This window comes from Colias croceus, chromosome 1, assembly GCF_905220415.1.
Source record: "Colias croceus chromosome 1, ilColCroc2.1".
NCBI classification, from domain to species: Eukaryota; Metazoa; Arthropoda; class Insecta; order Lepidoptera; family Pieridae; genus Colias; species Colias croceus.
In genome coordinates, this window is record NC_059537.1 from 4,912,930 (window position 1) to 4,925,944 (window position 13,015).

The 13,015-nt window shown below is 34.1% G+C and overlaps 1 protein-coding gene across 2 annotated transcripts in view; it reads right to left on the bottom strand.

Moving 5' to 3' along the window:
• Window positions 1-2,113: 2,113 nt before the first annotated feature.
• LOC123705066 (voltage-dependent calcium channel subunit alpha-2/delta-3) overlaps window positions 2,114-13,015 on the bottom strand; it is a 54,474-nt gene continuing 43,572 nt past the window's right edge. Inside the window, exons 8-25 of one of the 2 annotated variants that reach the window (XM_045653689.1) lie at window positions 12,684-12,879; window positions 12,290-12,426; window positions 11,830-11,910; window positions 11,658-11,738; window positions 11,402-11,476; window positions 11,300-11,314; window positions 10,870-10,980; window positions 9,748-9,961; window positions 9,566-9,611; window positions 9,201-9,373; window positions 8,744-8,834; window positions 8,332-8,364; window positions 6,807-6,920; window positions 6,245-6,515; window positions 5,587-5,947; window positions 5,111-5,378; window positions 4,626-4,812; window positions 2,114-4,310 (exon numbers count right to left, since the gene is read on the bottom strand). In XM_045653689.1, the coding sequence (XP_045509645.1) occupies window positions 4,212-4,310; window positions 4,626-4,812; window positions 5,111-5,378; window positions 5,587-5,947; window positions 6,245-6,515; window positions 6,807-6,920; window positions 8,332-8,364; window positions 8,744-8,834; window positions 9,201-9,373; window positions 9,566-9,611; window positions 9,748-9,961; window positions 10,870-10,980; window positions 11,300-11,314; window positions 11,402-11,476; window positions 11,658-11,738; window positions 11,830-11,910; window positions 12,290-12,426; window positions 12,684-12,879 (2,553 nt within the window). In that variant the 3' untranslated portion in view covers window positions 2,114-4,211. The remainder of the gene's footprint in view (window positions 4,311-4,625; window positions 4,813-5,110; window positions 5,379-5,586; window positions 5,948-6,244; window positions 6,516-6,806; window positions 6,921-8,331; window positions 8,365-8,743; window positions 8,835-9,200; window positions 9,374-9,565; window positions 9,612-9,747; window positions 9,962-10,869; window positions 10,981-11,299; window positions 11,315-11,401; window positions 11,477-11,657; window positions 11,739-11,829; window positions 11,911-12,289; window positions 12,427-12,683; window positions 12,880-13,015) is intronic. The other variant, XM_045653769.1, reaches the window with a different exon arrangement.

Consider the following 13,015-nt stretch of genomic DNA (forward strand, 5'->3'; position numbering starts at 1 on the left):
TGTAGTAATAAGGGTTTCTAGGGTATCACTACCCTGAATGATGAATTTATTTAGAATTCAAGTTTGTATTGGAAAATATATATATTGGTCGTTTAGCTGATGTTTTGAACTCACAGTAAAGTGAATAAATATATCATATTTTCAACACTCCTTTCCATACTCTAATTGGAGAAAAATCGAACAAACTAAAAAATCTTTATAATCTCTTCAGCTGTTGAGTTATAATGGTAAAACAAATCATTCTTATTGCGAAATATAGTTATGTACTAAAACAGTATTTACTCTTAGAGACTCTGTTTTTTTCTTTCTCTGGAAAGGAATAAAACAACAAACACAAATTCCACAATGTTATAAGAGAACTTTATTGTAATAATTACGGTTTATCTATAGCATGAACTGGCAAGTAACAAAAAGAACAATATTTGACTAGAATTACACTAGAGAACCATGTTCACAGTCGGCCGTGCCCAAACATACAACAACTATATCACTTACCATCAACTAATATGAGAACAAATAAACGTTGACACAGCGACATCAAAACTCGACTCACAAATTTCCAATTTACTTATAAATTTCGAATATTATCTAAATTCTAGAAGCGTTAACGAGGGCATGATTATAGTTATAGTTAAAGGGATAAAACAAACGGATACGTTTAGAAAAGTGTAACACTGTAGTGAATGGCGTAAAATTACCTCCTTACATAAAACTTACGCGATTACAAACCTTAATAAAATATTTTAAGAAGACCTCCTTCAACGTCTCTTCGCAAAACAACTGGCGGCTAAATAAATGAGTTTTACTCTATCATTTATTAATTTCTCTACTTACACTATGACGATATATAAAGCTACTATGGCGGGTATTGATTTTGAAATTAATCTATATTGATCGAGGCCTCCTTAAAATCGCGTTATACAAGATCACAATCGAAAATATACAAAAAACCGCTTACGCTATAGTATCATTTGGTGCCTGATTTGATATGTCCACGAAATAAACGCGAAAAGAACACTAACTGTCTAGCTATTATTTGCGTAACTAAACGAGGTATATCCTTTGTGTCTATATTAACTAAAACCCGCGAAGTGCAAATCGAAGTATGCACGCAACGCGAGCGCCACCTATACTATAAAGTATACACTATTATTATCATTTTAATACTTAGTTAAGAGTAAATACGCCTCACGACTGCTATGGAAGACTCGACGCTTACAAGAAGCACTTTCAATACATTAGTCGTTCAACACTCACCGGTAGAAACGATTATAGGTCTACCAGAATCTGATGGCATATTTATATTTAAGAAATATAAGATTTTCATGTGGCAACTTATTTGACAACTATCAAATTGGTTGTCAAATTATTTGTCTTTTTTGCAGTTGATAAATAATTTTTAGGATTTTGTCTAAAAAATCTTCGAAAATGTCGAAAAAGCCGCTGTGATCACAAGCAAGAGGTGTTGTTTATAATGTGTATAGAAAAATATTTGATGAAGAAGGGTCAAACACATCACAATTTTCAATTTAGAAGATTTTATTGGTAAATTGGACTAACCCGCTTTGATACTTTTAATTAAAAAATATTATATGTAGGTAACTATAATATTGTTTGTTGATTGGAATATAATTTTATGAAAACTTATTACAGGAGTTTCCAATACGGCTATTCGTCAAGTCCAAGCTGACCAAGTCAATTTTATAATGTGTGTATCTGTTAATACTTACGAAAATAAATATAGTTTTATTTTACTTTTATTTTATTTTATAAAAAATTATAAGCAGTCTAGTTTTCTATCGATATAATATCGATATTTTCACATGGCATAATGATAATGAACATACAAATATAGGTATGTGTAAATAATAATATGTATTACCTGTGTAAAAGTAATATGTATATTATACATGTAAGTATGTACCTACATAATATTAAGTGGATATCTCATTATTAAATACAGTATTGTCCACTTATGTAATGTGACTAATGATATTGAGAACAAACTAAAAAATAAGCAGTATCAAGATCGTTCAGTCCATTTTCCCTAGGGTTGCACACTCAAAATTTTGATTTCCCTAATTGCCATCAGATTCTGGGTTACCTATACATCATTACATCGACTCCTTACTGTATAGTTTATACAAAATGTACAATATTTCAAAAGCATTCTTCAACAACTCTGTAAATACGTACGGATACAACAGTTTGATTACAAACGACCATGGAACCACTGACAATATTTTAGAATATTAGTGTACTTAATATTATCTCACGACTTAGTGTCGCGTTGCAAAACGATTATAGTATACTGATTTATAACTGTAATATATGTCCTCGGATGGAAAGATGTGTTGGAGTTTTCCCAAAGTTTGCGAAATTTTAAGAAAACTCAATACATCAACGGATTTCATTTAGTAACAAGAATCGATTCCTTGTCGGTTTATGGAGATGCTTACAAATTACTTCCACCAGTCCCTCAAAAACCTTACATTCTCATCCAATCCCTAGTTGGTAGCAACACGTATAGTCAATCAGTCCCATACACTAGGAGCTTGCTTTTGTCCCATCACGTGATCTCACTCGGGTAACATCAAACATCCAAAATACAAACTGCTGCGTTTTGGCACACAATGCGAGAAATACTATTTATTTTGTACTATTTCAGAGCTTTGCGGTCATTTACATTTATTATTAATTATAAGAAAAACGGACAAGAGCAAGCCCGATGACGTAGTTATCGATAAATATGTAAAATTCCTATATTTAAGAGTTATTTATTAGGACCTGTTTAAACTTATTTAACTGAAGAGTTTTTATTGATTTTAATATAAATAGAAATAATTTAAAATTTTCTATACATCTGTTACAATTTAATAAAATGAAATAATTTTTTGTAATCCATGAAATGGAGAATAAATAATCATATAAAATAAAAAAATATACCTATCGTTTCACGACAAAGTGTAAAGAGCAATTAATACTAATATATACGCAGTACGCACCCTTTAAAGGACCACATTTATAATAAATACTTTAACAGTAATAAAGTGCATTCATAAATATACCATACGTAGCTGACAAGAAGGAAATTGTTTTATACGTCTTGATACTTGAGAAATATTATATTGTAAACCGTATTACTATGGCAAAATTATTGTTAACGGTTCACAGTAATGACAATAAGCAGTCTACAATATTTTTCGCAACACCCAACATACAGGTCGATGCATAAAATTTTGTAATTGCTCTCGTGTTTTTCAATGCCATAGATTAAAATCAGCGACACTCGTTTTTCATAGGCCATCAAAATAGTAAATATTTACAATAAAATATGAGATTACTAACGCTCTCAATTATTTAATTATTCAAAGATTAGGCGTGAAAATTCCTAGCAACTACTTATGAATCTTACTGCAAGGACATCGAGTAACGTAGTACATAAAGTACATGAATTTAGTACACTTTTGACACTTAATAAATGCCTAATGAACAATCGATTATTATTAATACACATATATATTAGGTTGAACGATCGATAATAATGCGATGTCACTTACAGCAACAATTTAAATTACTTTAGGCACACAAAATAAATCTCTATAAACAAAATTATGTTTTTAATAAATTTCTGTATATTTTTCAATAAGTTTGGATGACTGATATGAAGAATAAATTTAACATAGGTAAATTTTTCTAAAACAGTTAGTACTTCATGTTAAATCATTTATCACCTATTAACATTATCTATAATTTATAAGATCTCCAAGTAATATCTTTAATCGAATTTAACAAGATATTCGTTATCTACCTATTTATTTACGCGAATGCATCGTAGTTACAATATGAGTGAACCGAACAGAGAGGGAAAATCTTTAAACCGTATCTTATCCTAATACAAATAATCCTGTCTCAAAACAAGATCAAAAGTTCACTTGGTCGGACCAAAACTTCAGTCGATAAAATTGATCAAAACTCTTAAACATTTCGTAGACCGACGGCGGCACTCGTCTGAGCGGTTATTTATCCCGTCGCCCATCGACGAGCGCAACAGTTCATAGATCACATCGCGCGATTCGAACACAACGTAATATCGACGCGCAAAGCTTTCCGTTCGGAAATTAACGATCCAGATAAGACTATAGGGTTGATATGAAATTCGATATGGTTTATGGAAAGCTAGTGCGGTCGGGGGCGGGCGGCTAGTGCAGTCACGTGGCGAGCCGCGCCAGCAGAGCTACTGCCAGCGCTGGGAGCGCGTGCAGAGCGCGCAGCCCGCCGGCGCCTCCACATGACTGGATCTCGATTTCCTGGACAATGTTATAAAATGAAATCAATCTGGCAAAGAAATCTAGCTAATTCAAATAAGCGAATCTATTTGTGCCATATCATATAGGTACTAGCTTTGCGCTCGCGGTTTCACCCGCTTTATCAAAAACCTAATAAATCATATACTAAAACCTTCCAACACAAAAAAACCGCATCAATCCGTTGCGTAGTTTTAAATATTTAAGCATACGTAGAGACAGTCGCTTTGACTTTGTTTTATACGTGTTACGAGTCGACTGTAAATCAAGATTTATTTAAAACCAATCTTATTCACACTGCACTAAGGTATAATTTACCTCGGGGTGGTAGGACACGCAAGAGCGGGGTCTGCGGCGGTGCGTGGCGCGCGGGGGCCGGCGGCACGCGGCGCGCGGCGGCGCCTCCCGCGCGCGCACGTCCAGCCGCTTGGCGCCGCACGGGCACAGCGTGTCCACTACGAGCAGGATTAAGTTGCTGTGCGGGATCTTTTGCACGCTGAACGGTCTGGGGAAACAAATTGTGAATGAGCTTTTCAACTTTCCTGGATATATTTTATTCCTTAAAAGATGTTGATTCAATGCAAAATTATTTGAGAACATAATGAACACAATCAAATTAATTGATTGCGCTCTATTGTAGGTTTTTGGTTAGATTAGGTATTTATTTTTCATTTATAAGTTTCGGATTTAAAAATTTCGAAAGCATTCAAATATTGATTTATTGGTAAAACGAGCTTGTAACATTCCTTTCTAATATGAAATATAGTTCAAATGAATATTCACATTAAATTGTAAGGCCTTACCTTTCACATCCAGAATTATGGCAATTCGTCAGTTTCCCCTTCAGCGGTTGCGCGGCATTCAACCTCGTAGACTGTAGTGTAAACAGCTCTGCGCTAGTATCGCACGGTCGCACGGCCGCCGAGCGCACGGCCTCGCGGGGCGGCTCGCGCGGCGCGTGGGCCGGCGGCGGGCTCGGCTCGTGCGTGACGTCACCCACACCGTCGATAATGATCTCGTACATTCCACGGTCGCGGTCCGCGTCGTCCTCGCCTTCGTAGTCTTCGTATTCTGTGTAGGGTTTAATAAGTGTTATGAACTTCTAAGTTCAATAAAAAAATATTTATTCTATCAATTACTAATTATTGGCGAATTAATAAATTCAATCAGTAAAATTTGTTTTATGTGTATTATGTTCCAATTCAGTTGAACTTATTTGAGCAATTAATAACGTATGTAAATTAATAAAAGAAATGTTGGCTAGTTTTGTTACACTTACCAGGTTCGTCTTCAGTATAAGGATGAGCGTAGGAAGTTTGCCACAAAGGATACCACATGGCCAGAAGCCTTGTTAAATATCCCCCAAGCCATGATAAAGGTTTCATTGGGGTTATCTTATTCGCATCAGCGTTGTACTGATTCCTAGAGTCCGGACACCTTCCTTGATGGTCGTGTACTGTCACTTTCTTGTAGATTTTGTCTTGAACCAATGAATCCATTATAGTGCCATCTACTTGGCCGAAGAATCTTCCAGTCTGAGAAACGTCTTCAGATAGTATGATGAAGCCGTTGTCATCTAATATGTAACAGTCAAGCTCATCACCGGCACATGTTTTCTTGCAAACGCTTCCAGCGGTGCACTGAAAAATTTAATATTCATTAAAACAAGAACTTCAAAATAGACAATCGAGTTGTACTACTATACTATCTCATTACAGATGCATCTTTATTGAGTCAATTTAGAAAGTTATCGAACGTAATCGTTGATTTTTAAGGGATTTATCATCTAAAGTGCACTCTACTAATATACGCATTATCGATCCTATACTATGAAATCGACTTGTTGCTTTTTCACAAAACCTTTTTAAAGATTCATTAAAAGATTTTGCCTTATTTCATTTATCTTCTACCAACTTAAGAATATCCGTAGAGCTTACCGTAGAAGTAACATTCAAGAAGTGTTTCGCAAGAGAATCCAGCTGGAAATGCAAGCCGACAACCGCAGCAGGCGCCCGGTGTCCCCTCGACTCAACAAACACCGCATGTGTAGCTAGTACTAGCGGGGGCTTCGCACTGAGGTCCTCGGTCTCAGAGCCGTCGCGGAACGGCACGGAGAACACGAAGCTCTCTGGTTCGATTGAGTGGTGTTCCACTGCGCGCCTGTACCATTCTGAGTCGAACGCTCGCGCGTATTTTTCGCTGAAGTGCCTGTAATACATAATTCATCAGATTTACAATTCGATACTAAGACTAGGTCCAGTTGAATTTAATACTTATGTTATTTGATCAAGAATAATAAATAAAATTGAAAATAACTGCATAAATTTCGATAGTTATCTATCGTTGTGTGTCACTGAAACTCCGTTTTTGTTTTTTTTTTTTATATTTAAAAGTATTTAAATGTAAGGAACACCAATATTATATTCCGACACAAATAAACAATTTACAAGCGAGATGACTTTAATACAAAACGTTATAGCATCACAATAAAATACTAACGGATCAATGGATTCGGTAGATCGTGTGGTGTTCATGTTTTCGGTCCACTTGAGCAGGCCGCTGCGGGTTGCAATGAACGACATCGTCACCACGAACTTGTGGAAGCGGCCTTGTCTGTAAAGATTTAATTATTTTTAAAATATCTCCAATACTTACTTCATAAGAGCATTCATGGTATATGCTCTCAGTTGCTTAGACAATGCAAAAAATGTCGTTGAAGGTAGATCTTATTTCATAACTTAAAATACAAATAAAATTCGTCAAAAATTAGGTAATAATCGTTAACGCAAAAGAATAATAAGACATCGCTCTATATGATGTTTTGAGTCTCTATTTATAAGACCCTCAGTTATTTTTTTAAATAGCTTCGTGACTATTTTCTTCCAATTTACAGTACCTAAGTACATATTGTATACTTTTACATACTAACTTATTGATATACCTAATTTGTCACATACAAATCTAAATGAGATATTTACTTTAAAATATGAACTGAATTTAAGCGAATAATTATTTCCTATGTAACAAAGTACGTAGCAAACTAGCATAAATTAATATCTAGCACGAAATATGTCATAACACTAAAATCCTTGGCAGCTTAAAAAAACAATATCTGTAAATGGATTAGCTTATAATTAAATTTACCTGATCCTTGTAGGCTATGCACATTATCAGTAACCTAAATTACGTCTTAAACTATAATATTCACAGAGGTTTCTAAGTTATTTAGAGTTAATACTAGATGTCGATTGTATGAAACTTAGTCTACGTAAATTAATAATTATAATTTATAACAACACCAGCGCTAAGGGTCTTTGACTGGAAAATTTATTTTCGTGTCCACTTCAGTAAACCACTCATCAATATAATACCATAGGCAGAGTTATTTTATATTTGTGTTAATTTTTACTCTGGAACTACTAGACCCATTCAAATAATTTTTACACCGTTTAATATACAGGACGTAGGTACGTGTTCCCGAAGTGTTTTAGGCACATTCCAAGTAAATACGCGGCTTCGTAATACCATAAAATTAAAAGTTTACAAATGCTTAAAATATATTGTATATCAAGCTAGTAATAAAAAGATTAAACCTAGCAATGGAGATGTAACATGAATTTTAAATGTGATTAATTTAGGAGTCCTATACGTATATATTTGCCACGAATCGTTATTCCATTGAAATATAGGGTAGAAATAGGGATTACAGAGGTTGGTAGAGCAGGTGGCTTTAATAAGACTTAATTGAGAAATTACGAGCCTGTGTTGTATTTAAAAATTCTCTCGTGCCTATTGCATGATCATTTATTATGAGATGATTTGTTGTCTAGGTAATATGTTGTACAGGACGTGCCAACAAAACAATTTCTTACATTTCTTAAACCAACTAGGTAATTTTACAGAAGATAATCTAGCTCCAAGGTCCAGAGTATAGAAAATACGAAGTATGAAGAACTAGCTCCAATTTCCATGTGTATGAATAATTCAAACGCTATTTAGGAATTTTTCCTTATGTTTTAGTTACCTTGTTAGTAGTGCCATTAATGTTGCTATTGGGCTATTCGTGTGATAAACATATCGAATTAGTGATCAAAATAATAAAGTGCTGTAACTTAAAATTATAAAATAAACATGCTTTTATATAGTAGGAGATAAATCATCGACGGTGATCATCAATAAATTAGGATATTTTTTATTCTTAAAATTTAACTCTTGTGAGTTTTTTCGTTGTTATTATTTCACTCATAAAGGATATTCGAGTTCTGTACTCGTATATTTCTTTTGATGATCTCTACTTCTGATCTGTTAGAAGTATTGATCTTTAACTGATTGCTTATGTAAAAAAATTCTTCCATTTTGATAACTTAATACATTTTTATTATTCTTTTCATTATTGGTTACTTATTAAAACATGCAATAAATAAAATAATACTTACTGAGAGTGATGACTAGCGTGTCCGGTATGCGTGTCTAACTCTTTGATTACCATTGCGTCCCTAACTAAGGATTGAACTAAAGTTTTGTCACCTGAAATTAAAGTTTAATACTGTTACTAATTTTACGTTCATTTGACCTATAAGATACTGTTCAATTTAAGTACCTATACCTACCATATGAATTAGTGCAAAAAATGATACCATATATTTAGCTGTTTCTATATACTAACTAATAAGGTACATTTAGGAATTAATATTATTAGAGATCTGATGAGAAATTACATTAGGGTATTCGTCAATCGGTATTTCATATTTTTTCTGCCTGAGTAATTGAAGGTTTTGCGTAGTATTTAAGATTTACTTGTATTACTGTTAACTTGTAGTCTACCATGTAAAAAATATTTCAGATAAGCTATTTCCTATTGTATAGATACGTAATTTTCCATAAAATACTTACAATAATAAGAGTCCCTCTCTTGTTTCTTATGCGCGTTGTGCAGCGTGAGCGCCCTGGGACGAAGGGACATCCATTTCCATCCGGGGCGGCCTGTCCGGGTTAGAAAGTGGAGCAATTGCTCCTCCGGGGAGTTGAACGTTTGGTCTGATGTGGATGCGTATTCGCAGTACACCCTGGATATTAAATAAATTATAGTTTTTGTTGAGTGTTTTCAAACTTGAAATGTAACCCTCTACGGCGTAGAGCTGTCTACGCTGAACTCGAAGACGACGGAGTAAACGGCAGTTTTTTAATATGGCATTTAGTCAACATTGAAATGAATAATTTTATTTATCATAAAACATCATATCACTAATTACACTCACCATTCTGGATGCACTTTCCAGTTCTCGCCTTTAAAGTATTCCGTTACTAAAAACAAAAGAATATTTATTATAGTTAATTTTTAACCTAACCTTTTTTTAACTTTTTACATTCATTGTTTTAAAAGCTCAATTTCTTAATATGACGAAAGGCCGTTATTCAACCGTATACACGTGATACGTACTATTAATAGGACTGTGCTTAATCTCCTGCTCCGCTTGCAACTCATACATGCCATAGCCATCAGGGAGCACTGCCGCCAGAGAGTACGGAGTGCCCTCCACCGGGCTGTAGAAGTATCTCTGCCGCCTGGTTGCTACGCGACGCATGCCGTCGTATTGGACTTTCACACCGATTTCTGTTTCTCCCTCACGTTGTTCGATCATGTCGTGACGGAGCTGCAAACAAAGATAATATTTGTAGATTCAGAATAGTTTGGTGTAGGGAATTTCTTCGTCTTAACTAGTTATTTATTATCTTCAATTAAATTGTGATATTATATTTAAAGCAAACTAAGATGAGAATCCATCAATTCGTTAATCATGGAGCCATTGTCGTGATGTGTACTCGTAAGTATTCTGTATTCAAAGCGATCGTAAATATGAAATATGTATTTCGCTGCATTGTGGGACATTGTGATCTGTGTGTGTATATTGATCTATTTAATATGGAAAAAATATTGCATAGCTTCATAGATTGATTTCTACAATTACCTATCTAACAATCACACAATAAATATCATCGGGTAACTGTCACAATATTTAATAATACCTAAACAATATGGCAAGCCCATCGTTGCGTGGTCGTACGCCGGTTTTCCGCCGATGACACCTTGGCACACGCTCAAACCAAGGGCTTATGACTAGCACAAGTGACAAATAACACAATAAAATACTTTTATATGAAGTACACTATTTTTTTAGTGTCGAGCATATTCCTAGCGCGGCTAGACCGCTAACTATGCGTGTTTTCTTGCTAATTCTCTGTATTTACAGTTTTTTCTTAAAATTAATGCACTGTAGAACCGCAATGAACGAGCTAATAATGAATGCGAAAGTACTTAATGACATGTTTAATAACGCTATATTTTAATTTATAATGTTTCATGTTTCATTGGTACATTACGTACAATTGAGTGTAATTATTCAACTTTGTGTTTTTGACCTCAAAGACTAATTACAGTTCTGAAACAGCCATCAATATACGTTCATTACCTTTGCAGAATATTACTGGCAAGATTAAATAGATGGCCTCTTTGGATGGTAATTCGAAAAAAGAATATAACATTTAAAAAATAAAAACTTACATCTAGAAGAAGCGACGTGAGATTGACCCGGGAGTTTTCGTCCGAGTCAACGAGCAACTCAACGTCAGTTAAGTCCACACTTGAGTATAGAGGCCGCAGTGTCTCCGTGTACTAGAATTTATTCAACATATTATTTAGTTCACGATGTTCTAAATTTAAATCTACAGAATTTATTACTTAATATGAAAATGTTTTTCAATGGTTGTGACAAGCTCATTTATTAATATCTAAAGCTTGGGATGAATTTCATTGAACATTTTTATGTAGCTACATTTTGGACTGCAATAACATAGGTCATAGGCGAATAAAATGAACACCTATAATTATAGAGTTAAAAAATAAAATGTAATTCGAATGGAATATATGAGTAGTTAAATGTATGAAAAATGAGCGTTAACGTGTCATTAAAAATTTCCTTATTGTTCCTTACCTCCTCGTTAGTATGCTGTGAAAGATATAATAAAATTAATATTTACTATGTAAAAGTATAATTTCAATAATTAATTAATTAATGTTATTTGTGTACACATACCAGTGGCCTCAAATCTGGATGATATAAAACATGCCCGTTGTTATCCACCATAAAAGAATAGCCGTTTACTCCAAGCTAAAATAATTACAATTTCTTATTAATTCCAACGACGTATAAATTAAAACATATTGTTTTTGCGAGTTTATTTTCATGCGTTTATAACACAGAGATTTCAAAAAATAAATAATACTCTTCAAACATCCTACTACTAGAGAATTGATAGTCTACATAAAAATATTTATTAGATTTTTTATACCTTATAAGGTGGAACGAGCTTCTTTATTTGATCGACAGGAACGTCAGTACCTACAATTCCTAAAAGATTCGCTTCTCTTTGCTGAAATAAACAAGAAACAAATAAATATTTAGTAATAACTACATAATAAGATTAAAGATTTTATCATAAGTAAATGAGAAATGAATCATACCGTATGATTTCTTCTGTCGAATATTGGTACGGTCACTGAAGTCATTAATTGACCCATTCCATCGTCATCCAAGCTGCTACTCTGTATTGCAACACATTAATGCAACAAAATAAATTATTAAATTATATAAATGAAGATAATTTTTTCATCTCATGTTTTTAAAGAGGCAAAATTTAATTACTCACAAGATGAGTTTTATTATGTGTACTTAAAAAATATAACTTAATAATTAATTATTTCGTTCGTTATTCATACTTTTTAATCAGACATCTTCAGTCAAATACTTAAACTGAAAATAGAAAATGATTGAAAATCGATTGTTACGATCACAGGTTACGACTTACGATGTATTGCATAATGCATGCCTCTACGGCGTAGAACTGTCTACGCCGCATGAGATATTATCATAATCCTTTCTTTGTAAGTATTTTATAAAAATTACATCTGCAGTTAGACATACCCTTCCGCCGACGTAAACAGGGCTCCAATGCACTGGGTGCAGAGTCTGGTACATGACCAGAGGTCTGGCGAGTACTTCCACAAAATGCAAGACTTTGGACTTCACTTCGCCGTGGTCGTTTATTGTCACGTGGAAACCTATTAAGATTTATGAATTGTTATAATGCTGTCGCTTTTATTAATATTCTAATGAATTATACTTCATTTATACACATATCAAAAATGTGTCATTTGTCTGGTTCTTTACTTTTTAGCAGATAATCGTAGGATTTAGATAATTTTGAATATTTTTGTTTTTATAATCTGGTTTCTGCTAGTAACTGAATCAATTAGTCATACCATAGTATTTTCATACTGTATACAGTAGGTACCTATACGTAATAATAATAACCTACCCTTATTAGTGCAAGCCATGTCTTTCATATTGCTCCCGGACGTCGCATCTCCACCGACTCGGTACGTAAAGATCCTGACAGGCATATGTGGCCAGTTCCAAGTGCGGAACACCCCCTTCACCCCGCCGGCGCCTCCCCCCGCGCCCACCACCGCGATCGCCTGGTTGCACTGGCAGCCCTGTCCTGTCCTGTTATACTGGAACGAAAATTGCGGCTTAGAACGGAGTTCTGAAGATATTGAGCAATATCTATATGTTGGTATACGAATGACAAGTATGTTTTAATTCTAGTTATTTCGTAAAATGTTATTATGAATGTTTTAATAACAAAAA